Source organism: Natator depressus, chromosome 2 (assembly GCF_965152275.1).
Source record: "Natator depressus isolate rNatDep1 chromosome 2, rNatDep2.hap1, whole genome shotgun sequence".
NCBI lineage: Eukaryota > Metazoa > Chordata > Testudines > Cheloniidae > Natator > Natator depressus.
The window spans coordinates 364,601-383,886 of record NC_134235.1 but is presented as its reverse complement, the minus strand read 5'-3'; the positions used below and the strand labels follow the sequence as shown (position 1 = coordinate 383,886).

Genomic DNA, 19,286 nt, shown 5'->3' with positions numbered 1-19,286 from the left:
CCACCTCCAACCAAATTATCAATCACATCCACCTCTGCCCAAAAGACTTTGATCCCCAATGCATCAGGTTTATTTTTTGTTAGGTACTCTAATAATCATTTTGTTGTTGATTTTTGATATTGATACATTTGTATTGTTAGTTATATTTGCTTGTATTGTTAATTCCACCCCTTCCTGTATGCACTCTGGTTCTACTTCCCCAAGCCCTGAAGGGTAGTTCATGGGCCCTCATAACTTGTAAGACCTTGGCCCGTGACTTTAGGGCCCCGTCTTTCAGGTCCCCAGAGACCTCTTGAGAACAACTGTTAGTAGTAGGGGACTCTGCAACATTTTAGCAACTAAATGTTAGTTTAAGTCCAAATAAGTTTTACCTTGCATGACAACTGTGTACTCCTACAAAATCTTATTTGTTGTGTGTGCTTAAGGAGGTCCTGACCTCAGTTACTTTTATTGTTTGATGGCTATTGCAGCATCAGACTTGAGCCTCATTTTGTTTGTCAATGTACCCAATTATGGTAATGGTGATGGCTTTATTGTATTCCCAATTATTATTATTATGATTGCTTGCATTAGTGTTTATGTTATATCTGGTGTTTAGTCAGTTGTAATGGTTTTAGTTATAGTCACCTGGTTATGATCGTTTGGTTTGTTTGCAACAGATCACCTGTGCCCTACAAAGACAACAACTACTGTAATGATCCTAGCTCAAGGGGCAGAGTGTGGTAGGAGCAGCCCACCTGGTCAGCAGTTCTAGATAGAATTTTTCATCCCATCATTGTTCTCTTAGTAACCCTGACGGTTATGTTGGTTCTAATGCTCTGCATGTGCTGCTGGATAAAACAGACGTATTTTAAGCTGAAACCACAGGCCCACATTGTTTAAATAGCTGAAACTTGCATTGTTTCAACATTGTAACTTCTGCTCACAGTTTGTCATTCCTTACACTTGTCCATATTGTAACTCAAACTCCATTTTAAAATGCTCACTACATTTTGCAAAACCCTGCTGTAATCTTATTAGTTTAGTTTAGATGTGTGAATGAGGTATGTATGGATAATGGAATCAACCTCCAGCCCCAGCCTGTCCTGATGAAATAAAGTATAAACACCAACGGCTGAAGATGCAGACAACAGTCCTGACAAAGCAAGAAGAGTCCACCCTAAAAAGAAAAGAACAGAAGTACAATTGAAGAAACATCAAAGCCAGGTCCGAGGCTGAAAGTCACATCTGCAATTGACGGGTGATCAATCACACCGAACCCAGAGGCAGCATGACACAGCAAGACCTATAGACTCTGGATTCAAACTAAAGCCTACAAAAAAGAATGGATGAGATGGAAGATTTTGGAGGGTAACATTCTGCTGCCAACATGGAAGAGCACCGGTGCATGCCCAACAGAGACCCAGCCCTTCCTTGTGCCCGGCTTTCCTGGCCAGTTAGCCGCCACAAGCTACAAACCCAAGCCATGAACTCAAGCTACATTCAGGACTGGTAACTATACAGCAGCTGCAGAACATTTGGGGGAGTGTGTGTGTGTGTGTGTGTGTGTGTGTGTGTACATAGTTATTAGATATAAGTTATTGGTCATAAATCAAATTGTGTGATAATAAACATGACATCTTGTCTTGTCCCCTGAAACGATCCTGTGTGCTTTTGTCTGCATAACATACACGGCCTCAGGGCTGTCTGAACTTAAGTGGAAGAAGCTCTAATGTGGCTAGGCAGCTCTAACTTGGCTAGTTTGTAACATGTTTTTACATAGCAAGAGATCCAGTTTGATAACCCAAAAGGATATTGCCTGATCATTAACACTAACAGCAAAGGACACAAACAGTTTAGGTGCATTACATAAGAACAGCCATACTGGGTCAGACCAAAGGTCCATCTAGATCTTTTAATATGGGCATCCAGCCCATCAGACCTTTTAATATGTCCCTTAAGCTCCCACCATGGAACAGGGTCAGGGACTTGCCCTGCTCCTCGCATGCTGTGACCCGTGTGGCTCCCAGAAGCAGCAGCATGTGCCCCCTCTGGCTCCTATGTGTAGGGGCAGCTAGGAGGCTCCGCATGCTGCCCCCACCTCAACTGCCACCCGCCACAGCTCCCATTGGCTGGGAACCGCGGCCAGTGGGAGCTGTAGGGGCAGTGCCTGCAGACGGGGCAGCACGCGAGAGCTGCCTGGCCACGCCTCAGCGTAGAAGCTGGAAGGGGGACATGTTGCTGCTTTCGTGTTCTGCTTGAGGTAAGCGTTGCCCAGAGCCTGCACCCCTGACTTCCTCCCACGCCCCAACCCCCTGCCCCAGCCCTGATCCCCCTCCTTCCCTCCGAACCCCTCGGTCCCAGCCCGGAGTTCACTCCTGCACCCCAAACCCAGCCTCATCCCAGAGCCTGCACCCCCAGCCAGAGCCCTCACCCCACCCCTGCACCCCAACCCCTTGCCCCAGCCCAGAACCCCCTCCCGCACGCTGAACTCCTCATTTCTGGCCCCATCCCAGAGCATGCACCCCCAGCTGGAGCCCTCACCCCCTCCTGCAACCCAAAACACAATTTTGTGAGCATTCATGGCCGCCATACAATTTCCATACCCAGATGTGGCCCTCAGGCCAAAACGTTTGCCCACCCCGACTTAGAACCTTTTGTTTACACATTTGAATGTATCTAGAATCAATGCTGGAGTCTGCCACAGGTCTTTTGTAGAATCTAACAACCCCTGTTTTAGGCAGAGCAAGGCTACCATGCATGGAACGGTGCAGAACGTCATAAGAACATTACAACATAAAAAAGTTCACACTGGGTCAGACCAGTGGTCCATCCAGCACAGTATCCTGTCTTCCAACAGTGGCTGGTGCCAGACACTTCAGAGGGAATGAATGGAAAAAGGGAATTATAGAGTGATCTGTCCCCTGTTGTCTCATCCCAGCTTCTGGCAGTCAGAAGTTTAGGGACACCTAGAGCATGAGATTGCATCCCTGACTATCTTGGCTAATAGCCATTGATGGACCTATCCTCCAGGAAACTTTTATCAACCCAGTTATACTTTTGGCCTTCACAATATCCCCTGCCAATGTGTTCCACAGATTGACTGAGTTGTGTGAAGCAGTACTTTCTTATGTTTGTTTTAAACCTGCTGCCTATTAAATGAATCAGGTGATCCTGGTTTGTTATGTGAAGGAGTAAATATCACTTCTTTATTCACTTTCTCCACACTATTCATGACTTTTTACACCTCTATCATATCCCCTTGTAATCACCTATTTTATAAGATGAACAGTCCTAGTCTTTTTAATCTCTTTTCATATGGAAGCTGTTCCACACTGCTAATCATTTTTGTTGCCCTTCTCTGTTTTTATTCCAATTCTAATATATCTTTTTTGAGATAGGGCAACCAGAACTGCATGCAGTATTCAAGGTGTGGGCATAGCATGGATTTATATAGTGGCATTATGATATTTTCTGTCTTTTTTTCTATTCCTTTTCTAATGGTTCCTAACATTCTTTTCACTCTTTTAACTGCCGCTGCACATTGAGTGGATGTTTTCAGAGAACTATCCACAATGACTCCAAGATCTCTTCCTTGAGAGGTAACAGCTAATTTAGACCCCATCATTTTGCATATATATAGTTGGGATTATGTTGTCCAATGTGCATTATTTTGCATATATCAACAGTTTTGAATTTCATCTGCCATTTGGTTGCCCAGTAAGAACATAAGAAAGGCCATACTGGGTCAGACCAAGGGTCCACCCAGCCCAGTATCCTGTCTCCCGACAGTGGCCAATGCCAGGTGCCCCAGAGGGAGTGAACCTAACAGATAATGATCTAGTGATCTCTCTCCTGCCATCCCTCTCCACCCTCTGACAAACAGAGGCTAGGGACACCATTCCTTACCCATCCTGGCTAATAGCCATTAATGGACTTAACCTCCATGAATTTATCCAGTTCTCTTTTAAACCCTGTTATAGTCCTAGCCTGCACAACCTCCTCAGGCAAGGAGTTCCATAGGTTGACTGTACGCTGAGTGAAGAAGAACTTCCTTTTATTTGTTTTAAACCTGCTACCCATTAATTTCATTTGGTGACCCTTAGTTCTTATATTATGGGAACAATTAAATAAGCTTTGGACTTAACTATCTTGAGTCATTTTGTATCATCTGTAAACTTTGCCCCCCTCACTGTTTACCCCCTGTGATGTTGCACTCTATATGATTTTATAAAAATATGCTAATGAGTGTGAATATAATGTAACTGGGGTATGCTTCATGCAAAAGGTCTCTTGTAAGGTATCATTACAAAGCTTATAATCTACTGAATGTGTTCATCCTATTTGTATGAATGTATCATTCTTGTATCTGAAACTAGAAATTTAAAATATAACTCTGAGGGCCTATTGTAATTATGCAAAGTGTGGGCCATTAATGGTGGTTTGGAATCTTGATGGCTCCCATTAACCAGGACAACTGACTGCGGATGGCTCTGTTTTACTTGTAAGTCTTCCTGTATATGTGTGCGCTGGCAAGTGGGTAATGAAGTCTTACAGTGACATGTGATCATGTCACCTGAACTGGAATCCATCTTTAACCTGGTGCTTTTCCATCGAGAAGGAGGGGTGGGAACCCAGAGGGACAAAGATATGTACGTGGGTGGAACAGAACAAAGGGGGCAGCCATCATGAGAAATCCCCTAGCTACCACCTGAGCTGGAACAAGGGCTGAACCAGGGGAAAGGATTGTGCCCAGACTAGGAAGGCGTCCAGTCTGAGAAAGAAACTTATTGAAACATCTCTGAGGGTGAGATTTTATCTCTATTCCATTTTATTACCATACTAGGCTTAGACTTGCGTGTTTTATTTTATTTTGCTTGGTAATTCACTTTGTTCTGTCTGCTACTACTTGGAACCACTTAAATCCTACTTTCTGTATTTAATAAAATCATTTTTTACTTACTAATTAACCCAGAGAATGTATTAATACCGGGGGGGGGAGGGGGAGGGCAAATAGCTGTGCATATCTCTCTATCAGTGTTACAGAGGGCGAACAATTTATGAGTTTAGCCTGTATAAGCTTTACACAGGGTAAAATGGATTTATTTGGGGTTTGGACCCCACTGGGAGTTGAGCATCTGAGTGTTAAAGACAGGAACACTTCTTAAGTTGCTTTTCAGTTAAGTCTGCAGCTTTGGGGCCCGTGGTTCAGACCCTGGGTCTGTGTTGGAGCAGACTGGCGTGTCTGGCTCAGCACGACAGGGTGCTGGAGTCTCAAGCTCGCAGGGAAAGCAGGGGCAGAAGTAGTCTCAGCACATCAGTTGGCAGTTCCCAAGGGGGTTTCTGTGATCCAGCCTGTCACACCCCCTTTCCCAGATCATTTATGAATATGTTGAATAGCACTGGTCCCAGTAGACATGCTTGGGGGACTCTGCTATTTACCATACCATGCTGCTATGTCCAGCAGTTTCTATGATTTCTCTTTTAACACCTCCAGTTGAAAGTCAAGAGCCTCTGCAATGCATTTCATAAGATCTTAGGGTCCCTTAAAATAGTTGTCTGAAGAAGATGTAGAGGATGAGGAAATTTCAGATGGGATTAATTGTTCTCTCTCATCTGCATGATCTTCATTGCTCTCCTCCTCCTGTCTCTAGCATCTGAGGCTACAGTAATTGACCAGTCTGAGAAGGTCTATTCTGTCTCTGGGGAGAAAGGGATCTAGTCCTGGGGCGGGGGGCGGAAGGCAGTAGACACTGGCTTGCAGGTATGGGATCACACGCCCCATGGTGTCCAGTAAGGCCAAGGTCAATAGGCATATGGATACTGCACTGGAAGACATACCAGGGGGCCTATTAGATTCGTGCCATTTCCTATCATGAAACCAGTCCCTAGAGTCCCTCCCAGATTCCCACTATAATCCCCATAGAAGGGAGGGAGGGCGAGCAAGTGGGAGATGAGCCCCTACTGTGCGTTGACTGTGAGAATGAAAAGGAGTACTCCTGCTCTGAAGGTGGGGCTAAACTTTCAAGTGTACAATGTCCCCTCCACTCTGGTATTGATCGAGTTTGTACTGCTGACACTTATCATCTGCAGTACAGAGGTCTTGGTGACAAGTGGTCTAGCCAGCCTCACCTTCAACCTATTTAGCAATGTCGACTCCAGTACCTGGCCTATAGCTAAATCCCTTGGTACCATATATGCTCTAGGTACGGATAGGGGCTGTACCTATGCACTGGGTACCCATGAACAAGTCACTGGAGCGATTAGTACATTGCGGTTGGTGCTGGAAGGAGGGCCGGCCACATGTTTCGTGGGTGTCACTGGTACCTGTTTAACTGTTAGCACCGAGGCGGCAGAGGGACTTTTGTCAGGCTGTTGGCTGCTCTTTGACTGTTAAGCCTGAGATGACGGAGATGCCTGCAGACTAACAAACAACTAATTAATAATACTAAGAACTTGTCTACACGGCAAGTTAACATATGGGAAGCCAGGGTGTGAATCTACAGTGCACTAGCTTGCCACGCATTAACTCACTGCGTGGCCAAGTCCTAAGAACTTTAACACTAATGCTGGCAGAGAAGCAGGTGGACACTGCAGGGATTCTGTCTCACTACCATTAGTGGTAGGAAGGAACTGAGGGACAGTAGGGCACCTCCACACTTGATGGCCTTGGGTTGGGAGGAGGCAAAGGCATCCAGAGCACAAGCATGGCCCCAATGGACTCTGCTGGCCAAAAGAATCCAGCCTCATATGCATGGTACACATGTGCACAAAGACTACAATCCATGTGGACAAACACATGAAGAAACCACTTGATTACTGTGCTGGGGATTCTGCTAGTGGAGGACTTAACAAAGCCCCTCCTATCTATTTACCACCTTGGAGATCTCTCCCACATGGATATCAATTCTGGACCCCCAATGGACTGTCTTAGGGGTTAATTACCTACCAAGGATTGAACCTTGCCCTCTTATCCCCACTACAGCAAGTACGGCAGTATGAGTTGAGTACTGAAGTGTGATTAGACACATAACACATTAGCTGACCCCACAGTCTGGCCAAGCTATCGTTCATAAAACTGTTTATACAGGTTGCAGTGAGTCTTGTTCTATTGAATCTCAGGCAGCTCCCGTTTCAGTTGTGGCCTCTTTCCTTCCACCACCACAATTTCGTACCTTGCAGTTGGGATTGGCTCCATTTTCTATCAGCAGCTTGATAGCATTGGAGTGGCCACCTCCTGCTGCCTCTGAAAGGGGCGTGTTCCCATTGGCGTCAGTACACTCCACCATGTTGATGTGATTACAGAGACGCCTGGCCTTCCCTTTTTCATCGGTACCCACACCATTCTTAGTATCCAAATCTGACACCTGGAGAGAGACAGACAAATGGAGAAGATAAACATGGAGAATGGGAAAAGAATGCCTTCTGCTCTGGGTACCCCTGGGAATTGTGTATTATCTGAAAGATTAGTGAAGAGAGATTTTTGCATACATTTTATTTACATTGTGAAGTTTCAGGTGTTTTCCAGACACACACAAAGCATACTCCCGGCATCGAAGAGCTCACGATCAAAGCAGGCAATCAAAGCAGGCAAAAAGAGATTAGAGGCAGGAAGAGACAAACACAGCATGATGCAACCCAGATGGATGGCAAACACCTTACTAGCTCCCTACTTCATTTATGTTTTGTCCTTTATTACCTAATGAACAAGTCTCTGACGGGAGGAGCCAGGAGGCTTGGGGCCTCTTGCATAAAGCATATTTCAGAATGAACCATTTCTACAGCCTTCAACAATGGACTATGATCCAAATCAATACATTTGGAAATGAACAGAGCTCCCAGAAAAGGGCATGAGGTCCCTCCCTCTCTTATGTGTATTCCAGTTCCTATGGAACCTCTCCCCTGCCAAGTACTAACTTCCTTTAGCACAGCCTTCATCTCTTCCACATCCCCATCAAATGCCGCCTCCAGCATCCGTTTCTTCCTTTGTTGTATTTCTCGCTGCTTCTTCCTTTTTTCTTCCTCTTTCTGTCTCTCCCGTTCAGCTTCTTCCTGCTCCTTCTTCACCATCGCAATGAAGGCCTGCAATAAAACCAGTCATTACAACTCAAAGGGACTCTCAGCCATGTGCACGAGAAGACAGAGGATCCAAGCACCCACATGGAAAGAAAAGTGGGCTGAAGTAGGGTTGCTAACCCTCTCAGATTGGCCGGGAGTCTCCCGGAATCGGCCTCAATTTCCCGGTGACTACTAAAGGCAATCCAGGAGATTTTAATAGGCCAAAGTCTGGTCACCAGCACAGTGGGGCTAAGGCAGACTCCCTACCTGCTCTGGCTCCACGCAGCTCCCGGAAGCAGCTGACACGTTCATCTCCTAGGCGCAAGGGTGGCCAGGGGGTCTCTGCGCGTTTGCCCCCACCCTGAGTGCTGACTCCGCAAAGCCCATTGGCCAGGAACTGTGGCCAATGGGAGCTGTGGGGGCGGTCCCTGCAGGCAGGGGACGGTGCGCAGAGCCGCCTGGCCGCCCCTGAGCCTAGAAGCCACACATGCTGTCCGCTTCTGGGAGCCGCACCAGGTAAGTGCCGCCTGGCTGGAGCCTGCACTCCTTGCCCCCTCCTGCACCCCTACCCCAGCCCTGAGCCCCCTTCCACACCCAAACTCCCTCCCAGAGCCTGCACCCCCTCCCACACCCAGCCCTGACCCCCCTCCCTCACCCAAACTCTGCCCCAGAGCCTGAACCCCGCGCCTCCTCGTGCACCCCAATCCTCTGCCCCAGGCTCAGCCCGGAGCCCCGTCCCACACTCTGAACCCCTCAGCCCCACTCCCCAGCCCAGAGCCTGCACCCCCTCCGCACCCAACCTCCTGTGCCAGTCTGGTGAAAGTGAGTGAGGGTGGGGGACTGTGAGTGACGGAGAGACAGGGCGTGGAGTGAGCGGGGGACTGTGCCTCAGAGAAGTGACTTGGCAGGGGCGTTGGGTTTGTGCAATTAAACAGTTGGCAACCCTAGGCTGAAGATGGTTTCTCCGCTGTTATTATAATTATAATAATTAAGTTATTATTATTATAACTTATTAAATATATTATTATTATAATATAATAATTATTATAATAATAACAGAAAATGTGGAAAAGGCAGAGGTGTTTAATAACTTCTTTGTTTCGGTTTTCACCAAGGTTGGTGGTGATTGGACATCTAACGTAGTGAATGCCAGTGAAAATTAGGTAGCATCAGAAGAGGCTAAAGTAGGGAGAGAACAAGTTAAACATTACTTGGACAAATTAGATATCTTCAAGTCACCAGGGCCTGATGAAGTGCATCCTAGAATATTCAAGGAGCTGACTGAGGAGATATCTGAGCCATTTGCAATTATCTTTGAAAAGTCATGGAAGACGGGAGAGATTCCAGAGGACTGGAAAAGGGCAATTATAGTGCCAATCTATAAAAAGGGAAATAAAGACAACCCAGGGAATTACAGACCAATTAGCTTAACTTCTGTACCCAGAAAGATAATGGAGCAAATAATTAAGCAATCAATTTGCAAACATCTAGAAGATAATAAGGTAATAAGTAACAAGTCAGCATGGATTTGTCAAGAACAAATCGTGTCAAACCAACACGATAGCTTTCTTTGACAGGGTAACAAGCCTTGTGGATGGGGGGAAGTGGTATATCTTGACTTCAGTAAAGCTTCTGATACTGCCTCACATAACCTTCTCATAAACAAACTAGGTAAATGCAACCTAGATGGAGCTACTATAAGATTGGAAAACTGTTCCCAGAGAGTAGTTAACAGTGGTTCACAGTCATGCTGATAGGGCATAACAAGTGGGGTCCCGCAGGGATCAGTTCTGGGTCTGGTTCTGTTCAATATCTTCATCAATGATTTAGATAATGACATACAGAGTATACTTATAAAGTTGGCGGACAATACCAAACTGGGAAGGGTTGCAAGTGCTTTGGAGGATAGGATTAAAATTCAAAATGATCTGGACAAACTGGAAAAATGGTCTGAAGTAAATAAGATGAAATTCATTAAGGACAAATGCAAAGTACTCCATTTAGGAAGGAACAATCAGCTGCACACATACAAAATGGGAAATGACTGCCTAGGAAGGAGTACTGCGGAAAGGGATCTGGGGGTCGTAGTGGACCACAAGCTAAATAGGAGTCAACAGTGTAACACTGTTGGAAAAAAAAGGGAACGTCATTCCGGGATGCACTAGCAGGAGTGTTGTAGGCAAGACACAAGAAGTGATTCTTCTGCTCTACTCTGCGCTTATTAGGCCTCAACTAACAGGCGCCAACTTTTCTCGGCACCGGTGGGTGCTCGCGGCCCCCTGCCCCGGGCCCTGCCCCGACTCCATCCCTGCCCTGCCCCCATTCCAACCCATTCCCCAAAGTCCCTGCCCCAACTCCGCCCCCTCCATGCCCCTATTGGACCCCTCCCCAAATCCCCACCCCGGCCCCGCCTCCTCCTCTGAGCGCGCCGTGTTCCCCCTCTTCCCCACTCCCTCCCAGGACTTGCCACTGCGAAACAGCTGTTTCGTGGCGCAAGGGCTGGGACCCAGGGGGGAGAAGCAGGACGCGGCAGCATGTTCAGGGGAGGAGGTGGAGGCGGTGTGGAGGCGGAGGTGAGCTGAGGTGGGGGGGCGGGCAGTTGCTGGTAGGTGCAGAGCACCCAACAATTTTTCCCCATGGGTGCGCCAGCCCCAAAGCACCCACGGAGTCAGCACCTATGCCTCTACTGGAGTATTATTCCAAGTTCTGGGCACCACATTTCAGGAAGGGTGTGGACAAACTGGAGAAAGTCCAGAGAAGAGCAACAAAAATGATTAAAGGTCTAGAAAACATGACCTATGGGGGAAGATTGAAAAAACTGGGTTTGTTTAATCTGGAAAAGAGAAGACTGAGAGGGGACATGATAACAGTCTTCAAGTCTGTAAAATGTTGTTACAAGGAGGAGGGAGAAAAATTGTTTTTCTTATCCTCTGAGGATAGGACAAGAAGCAATGGGCTTAAATTGCAGCAAGGGAGGTTTAGGTTGGACATTAGGAAAAACTTCCCAACAGTCAGGGTGGTTAAGCACTAGAATAAATTGCCGATGGAGGTTGTGGAGTCTCCATTATTGGAGATTTTTAAGAGCAGGTTAGACAAACACCTGTCAGGAATGGTCTAGATAATACCTTAGCCCTGCAATGAATGCAGGGGACTGGACTAGATGACCTCTTGAGGTCCCTCCAGTTCTGATTCTATGATTATTTATAATGCAGCAGCAGTGCCATGTTGTGCTATGCTATGTACACAATCATAACATAACAAAGAGACCGTGCCTGCCCCTAAGAGCTTACAGTCTAAGTGTACAGTAAGAGACACCTGAATGATACAACAGAGAGGGATGCACAAAGTAACACTGAGACAATTAGTTTTCACAGGACAGCATGATACAGACAGAAAAATACTGATGTTAGAGAGAGTTTGAATTAAGCAGATAAAGACATAAAATCCAACGTCCAGAAGTTGAAACTAGACAAATTTAAATGGAAAATAAGGCACACATTTTTAATGGGATAATAAAGCACTGGAACAGATTACCAGGGGATGTGATGGATTCTCTGTCATTTGAAATCTTTAAATCTAGATTGGGCGTCTTTCTAAAAGATGCTTCAGTTCAACCACAAGTTACATAAGAACCTAAGAATGGCCTTGCTGGGTCAGACCAATGGTCCATCTACCCCAGCATCCTGTCTTCTGACAGCAGCTGGTGCCAGGTGCTTCAGAGGGAATGAACAGAACAGGCAATCATTGAGTGATCCATCCCCTGCTGTCCACTCCCAGCTTCTGGCAATCAGAGTCTATAGACATCCAGAGCATGGGGTTGCATCCCTGACCATCTTGACTAATAGCCATTGATGGACCTATCCTTCATGAACATATCTAGTTTTTTTTTTTAATCCCGTTGTAGTTTTGGCTTCACAATGTCCCCTGGCTATGAGTTCCACAGGTTAACCGTGCATTGTATGAAGACGTACACAAGTTACTGGGCTCAGTGTACGAATCATGAAGTGCAATTCTAACTCTTGTATTGTGCAGGAGATCAGGCTAGAATCAGATGATTATAATGGTCCCTTTTTTCCATCTAATTTATGAAATACTGTGATGCTACTTCAGGGATGCGCAAATTTTTTGGCCTGAGGGTCACATCTGGGTACAAAAAGTGGACGGTGGGCCATGAATGCTCACGAAATTGGGGGTTGGGGTGTAGGAGGGGGTGAGGGCTCTGGCTGAGCGTAAGGGCTCTGGGGTGGGGCCAGAAATGAGGAGTTCAGGGTGTGGGAGGGGGCTCTGGGCTGCGGTCTGGGGTGCAGGGGTATGTGTGGGAGGGCTCGGGCTGGGGGTGTGGGCTCTGGGGTGGGGCTGGGGTTAAAGGGTTTGGGGTGCAGGAGGGTGCTCAGGGCTGGGACTGAGGGGTTCAGAGGGCAGGAGAAGGATCAGGGCTGGGGCAGGGGGTTGGGGCATGGAGTTCTCAGAAGTACAGGCTGCGGGTGGCGCTTACCTCAAGCAGCTCCCGGAAGCAGTAAGCTCCCGGAAGCATGTTCCCCCTCTGGCTCCTATGTGGAGGCACAGAGCCAGCCATGCGGCTCTGCGTGCTGCCCCATCTGCAGGTGCTGCCCATGCAGCTCTCATTGGCCGCGGTTCCCAGACAATGGGAGCTGCGGGGGCAGTGTGTAGGGCAGGGGCAGCGTGCAGAGAACCCCCTAGCTGCCGCTATGCATAGGAGCTGGAGGGGGGACTTGCCACTGCTTCCGGAAGTTGTGCGGCAAGCCCCCGACCCCACTCCCCAGATGGAGCGCCAGAGCAGGACAAGCCCCTGACCTCGCTCCCCGGAGGGAGATCAAGGGCTGGATTAAAAGGCCTGATGGGCTGGATGCGGCCCATGGGCCTTAGTTTGCCCCCACCATGTTATCTCTTTCATGTACCCCAAACACCAGGAGAGAGGCCCTAAGCCCCACCTTTCTGAGTGCAATTATTATTTCTGCAGCTGTTGAAGCCTTCAGGGGTTGGACTTTGCCAGTTGAGAGAGCTCAAGCTTTTCTAGGAAGGCTGCTATCTTGTGCTCCAGGGACTCAACTTTCATTTTAAAAATGTAATATCTAGCCTTATGGTTGTGAAAGAAAATCTTCAAAATATGCCCCAACTTTAACCAATTCCATGAAGTCTGTCTGAGCTTGCAGGCAGACTGAAAAAACGGTTACCTACCTCTTGGTAACTGTTGTTCTTTGAGATGTGTTGCTCATGTCAATTCCAAGTAGGTGTGTGAGCACCGCATGCACAGTCGCTAGAAGGTTTTTCCCCAGTGGTATCTGTAGGATCAGCTCTGGAGCCCCCTAGAGTCACGCCTTCATGGTGCTGTATATAGGGTCATGCCAACCCCCCCCCCCCCCCGCCTCTTCAGTTCTTTCTCGCCAGCTGACTCTGACAGAGGGGTAGGTGGGTGGGTCTTAGAACGGACGTAGCAACACATCTGGAAGAACAACAGTTACGAAAAGAAAGAAAAGGAGTACTTGTGGCACCTTAGAGACTAACCAATTTATTTGAGCATAAGCTTTCGTGAGCTACAGCTCACTTCGTCGGATGCAGTGAACTGTAGCTCACGAAAGCTCATGCTCAAATAAATTGGTTAGTCTCTAAGGTGCCACAAGTACTCCTTTTCTTTTTGCAAATACAGACTAACATGGCTGTTACTCTGAAACCTGAGTTATGAAAAGGTAGATAACTGTTTTTTCTTCTTCGAGTGCTTGCTCATATAGATTCCAATTAGGTGACTCCCAAGCAGTCTCCAGGAGGAGGGGTTGGAGGTCACGCAGCTTGCACCACTGATTCACGGATTGAAGTACTGCCCTGCCAAATGTGGCATCGTCTCTGGCTTGCTGTACAATAGCATAATGCGAAGTAAAGGTGTGCATGGACGACCATGTCGCAGCTCTATCGATGTCCTGGATTGGGACCTGTGCCAGAAAAGCTGCTGAAAACGCCTGAGCCCTAATGGAGAGTGCTGTCAGTGTGGGTGCAGGTATCTCTGCCAAGTCATAGCATGCACAAATACAAGACGTGATCCATGATTGAGATTCTCTGGGATGACACCGGGCAGCCCTTCATTCTGTTAGCTATTGCTACAAAAAGCTGAATTGTCTTCCGAAACAGTTTTGTCCTTTCAATATAAAAGGACAGTGCCCACCTAATGTCCAGGGAATGGAGCTTTAGCTCTCGGCTGCTGGCATGCAGCTTTAGGTAGAAAACCGAGGAAAGTGTCTTGGTTTGTGTGGAATTGTTAGACTATCTTCAGAAGGAAGGCTGGGTGAGGCTGTAGTCAAACCTTGACCTTACAGAACATCATGTATGAGGGCTCAGACGTGAAGGCTTGAGTTCAGAGACCCTCCTGGCTGAAGTGATAACCACCAGGAAAGCTACCTTCCAGGATAGTTAGAGCAGTGAACAAGTTGCTAGGGGCTCAAACAGGGGCTCCATTAATCTTGATTGTATGAGATTGAGATCCCATGCAGGGATTGGTTGTCGCATTTGGGGGTATAACCTGTCCAGCCCCTCGAGAAAAACAGCCAACAATGGGGTTAGCAAAGACTGATCAGCCAGCCACCCAGGGGTGGAACGCGAAAATCGCATCCAAGGGAACCTTTATGGAGGACCCTGACAGCCCTTGCTGTTTTAGGTACAACAAATAGTCCAAAATGGAGGGTATTTATGACTGCAAAGGCGAAGTTCCCTTCTGCATTGACCAAATGGAAAATCTTTTCCACTTAGCCAGGTATGTGGCCTTAGTGGATGGTTTCCTGCTGCCGAGGACCTCTCCAACGGGTCCTTAGCATGCCAACTCCAAGGGGCTTAGCCATGGAGTTTCCATTCTGTGAGGTGGAGAGACTTGAGGTTGGGATGTTGAAGACAGCTGTGGTCCTCTGTGATCAAGCCTGGAACTAGGGGCAGGCTGATTGGTGTCTCCACCGACAGGTCTAGGAGTGTAGTATACCAGTACTGACGTGGCCAGGCTGGAGCTATCAGTATCAAAGATGACCGCTCCTTCCTGACATTCAGCAGAGCCTTGTGAATGAGTGGGGTGGGTGGAAATGCGTAAAACAGATGATCCTTCCAGTGAAGGAGGAACGTGTTCACGATCGAGCCCCGGCTGTGATTCAGGAGGGAGCAGAACTGCAGGCACTTCCTGTTGTGTCTTGTTGAGAACAAGTCTATGTGGGGAAGATGCTGTTCACAATGTCCGGGCAAACTGACCACTTTGGAAGATGCTGTTCACAATGTCCGGGCAAACAGACCACTTGTGGTTGCAGAAGGACCAGTTGAGATGGTCCATCAACTCGTTTTGGGATCCCAGAAGGTAAGAAGCCTCGAGGTGTATCTAGTGGGCTATGCAGAACGCACACGATTGAGGGCTTCCTGACACAGGGGAGAGGAACGTGCTCCACCCTGTCTATTTATATAAAACATCGCTGTTGTATTGTCAGTCATGACCAACACAGATTTTCCCTCCAGTTGGGCTTGAAAGGTCTATGAGGCCAGGCGTACTGCTCTTAGCTCTCTTTATGTAGAGTGAGACCTCCTCTTGGGATCAGAGGCCTTGAGTCCTCAGCTTCCCGAGGTGAGCTCCCCACCCCACCACTAATGCGTCTGTAACTAGAGATAGTGCTGGGTGAGGTCTTGAGAAGGGAGCCCTTGCGCAGAATGTTTCTGTATTGAGCCACCACAGGAGGGGAGCGCAACCAGGTGAGCCTTGAGTGGGCCTGACTGTTATAAGAAGTCAGTCAGCTTCTATGATTCTATGAACCACCTTCTCCAAGTGATCTCGTCTTGGGCGATACGCTGATATCAGCCAAGACTGAGGAGGCCTGTGCTGCAGTCTTTCATGCTGAACCACATATGTATATGCCGCCATGTGCCACAGAAGTTTCAGGCAGTTCCATCCCATGATAGTAGGGTAGTAGTGCCTGAAGTCCTCTATGATGGAGAAAATAGCCTGGAAACGAGACTCTGGGAGCAATTCTCTGGCTTGCTTTGAATCCAGCAAGGCCCATATGAACTCTATCCTCCGAGTGGGAGTGAAAGTCAACTTTTGTGCATTTACCAATAGGCCTAGCCCAGGGGTGGGCAAACTTTTTGGCCTGAGGGCCACATCTGGATATGGAAATCATAATGCGGGCCATGAATGCTCACAAAATTGGGGGTTGGGGTGCGGGAAGGAGTGAGGGCTCCAGCTGGAGGTGCAGGCTCTGTGGTGGAGCCAGAAATGAGGAGTTCAGGGTGCAGGAGGGGGCTCCGGGCGGGGGCAAGGGGTTGGGGTGCAGGGGTGGGTGGGTGAGGGCTCCAGCTGAAGGTGCAGGCTCTAGGGTGGGGCTGGGGATGAGGGGCTTGGGGTATAGGAGGGTGCTCCAGGCTGGGACCAAGGGGTTCAGAGTGGGGGAGGGGAATCAGGGCTGGGGAAGGGGGTTGAGGCATGGAAGGAGGTCAGGGGTGCAGGCTCTGGGCAGCACTTACCTCAAGCAGCTCCCGGAAGCAGTGGCAAGTCCCTCCTCCGGCTCCTATGTGGAGGCACGGCCAGGAGGTTCTGCATGCTGCCCTGTCCGCATGTGCTGCCACTGCAGCTCCCATTGGCTGGAGCTGCGGGGGGCTACGCTTGGGGCAGGGGCAGTGTGCGGAGCCCCCTAGCTGCCTCTATGTGTAGGAGCTGGATGGGGGATATGCTGCTGCTTCCGGGAGCCAAGCGGAGCCGCAGCATGCAGGGAGCAGGGCAAGCCCCCCAACCCCACTCCCCAGCAGGAGCTCAAGGGCCGGATTAAAAGGTCTGATGGGCTAGATGCAGCCCGTGGGCCGTAGTTTGCCCACCCCTGGCCTAGCCTGTCAAAAATTGACCTTATCAGTCCACGTGCTCTTCTACCTGTGCTCTTGTGCATCCCTTGATCAGCCAGTCATAAGGATATGGAAATGTCTGTATACTTCGTTTCCTCAGGAATGTGGCAATGACTGCCATGCACTTGGTGAACATGTGAGGGGCCATTTATAGGCAGAAGGGGAGGATCGTAAACTGATAGTGGGTATGGCTCACTATGAACCTGAGGAACCTTCTGTGATTTGGAATTATTGACACATGTAAGTACGCATCCTTCAAGTCGAGGGTGGCATACCAATCCCCTGGATCCAAGGAAGGAATGACGGAGGCCAAAGCAACCACATGGAACCTCAGCTTCTTCATGAATCTGTCCAAGATGGGTCTAAGAGCACCTTTGGCTTTGGGGATTAGGAAATAGAGAGAGTAGAGCCCTTTGTCCCTTAACTCAGGGGACCTTCTTTACTGCTCCCATTCTTAGGAGTATCTGCACCTCCTGTATTAAGAATTGCTCTTAAAGGTCCCTGAAGAGGGATGGGAAAGGAGCATGGGAAGGAGGGGGAGAACTGAATCGAAGGGAATATCCCAGTCCAATCATGCATAGCACCCACCGATCTGAAGTAATCTGGGTCCACGCACGATAGAAGTGGGATAAACCATCTGAAAACGACAGGTGAGGTAGATCCAGGATTTGGACTGGTGCTTCAACCCCGGGCACACCCTCAAAAGTTCTGGTTCAACCCGGAGGACTGGTGAGTAGTGCTGGGTCCTTAGGAGAAAGGAGGCAAAGGAGGCCTTCTGCTAGAGTTTCTGTCCTGCCTTCTACTGTAATCTTGCCTGGGCTGTATTTCGTAAAAACATGGCAGGGGTTGAGGTTTGAAACGTTTCCTCTGTGGCGCGGGGGTGTGGAACCCCAAGGATTTTAGCATGGCTCTGGAGTCTTTAAGGCTGTGGAGTTTCGAGTCTGTCTGCTGGGAGAAGAAGGCTGGGCCTTCAAAGGGTAGGTCCTGGATTATCTGATGGCCCTTGCATGGGAGGCCCGGGGCTTGCAGCGAAGAACTCCGCTTCATGGCCACTGCTGATGACATGGAGCAGGCCGCTGAATCCACCACATCCAGAGAGGCTTGCAATGAGGCCTTTGCCACCATTTCCCCCTCTTCCACTAGGGCTGAAAATTCTACCCTGAAGTCCGAAGGTACCAGCTTCTTGAACTTTGACATGGTGTGCCAGGAGTTGAAGCTGTACCTACTGAGGACTGCCTGCTGATTTGCAATGCAAAGCTGGAGCCCCCGGACAGAGTATATTTTCCTACAGAAGAGGTCCAGCTTCTTTGCATCCTCTGAGATGCTCCCAGTTCCACAGGCAGGGCCAGTTAGACAGGCAGAACTGCAGAGTCTCAATGCCTGGATGAGACAATGGTGTAGGGAAAAGAGGTTTAGATTTATTAGGAACTGGGGAAACTTTTGGGAAAGGGGGGGCCTATACAGGAAGGATAGGCTCCACCTAAAGCAAAATGGAACCAGATTGCTGGCACTTAACATTTAGAAGGTCGTAGAGCAGTTTTTAAACTAAGGGCTGGGAGAAAGCCGACAGGTGCAGAGGAGCACATGGTTAGGACTTCCCTTAGGGGAGGATCTATTAATAGAGAATCTCTATGGAAAATGATAAAATACAGGCAGGGTCTGATCAGAAGCAGTCAGATAAAAAAAGAGTCCCATTCAATTACACGGTGTAATGGCAAATAGCTAAAAGGAGACAAGTTTTTAAAGTGCTTATATGCCAATGCTAGAATCTAAATAATAAAATGGGTGAACTAGAGTGCCTCGTATTAAATAAGGATATTGATATAATAGGCATCACAGAAACTGGTGGAATGAGGATAATCAATGGGATACAGTAATACCAGGGTACAAAATATGTCAGAAGGACAGAACAGGTCGTGCTGGTGGGGGAGTGGCACTATATGTGAAAGAAAGCATAGAATCAAATGAAGTAAAAATAGTAAATGAATCAAACTGTACCATAGAACCTCTATGGATAGAAATTCCATGCTCTAATAATAAGAATATAGCAGTAGGGATATATTACCGACCACCATACCAGGATGGTGAGAGTGACTGTGAAATGCTCGGGGAGATTAGAGAGGCTATTAAAATAAAAAACTCAATAATAATAATGGGGGGTTTCAACCATCCCCATATTGACTGGGTACATATCACCTCAGGAAGGGATGCTGAGATAAAGTTTATTGAGACCTTAAATGACTGCTTCTTGGAGCAGCCAGTCCTGGAACCCACAAGAGGAGAGGCAATTCTTGATTTAGTCCTCAGTGGAGCACAGGATCTGGTACAAGAATATAGCTGGACTGCTTGGTAATAGTGACGATAATATAATTAAATTT

The 19,286-nt window shown here is 48.1% G+C and overlaps 1 protein-coding gene across 1 annotated transcript in view; it reads right to left on the bottom strand.

The window, feature by feature from the left end:
• Nucleotides 1-19,286, bottom strand: part of IQANK1 (IQ motif and ankyrin repeat containing 1) — a 167,093-nt gene that overhangs the window by 89,118 nt on the left and 58,689 nt on the right. Inside the window, 2 exon segments of the mRNA XM_074943621.1 lie at nt 7,155-7,346; nt 7,897-8,061. Coding sequence (XP_074799722.1) covers nt 7,155-7,346; nt 7,897-8,061 — 357 coding nt within the window.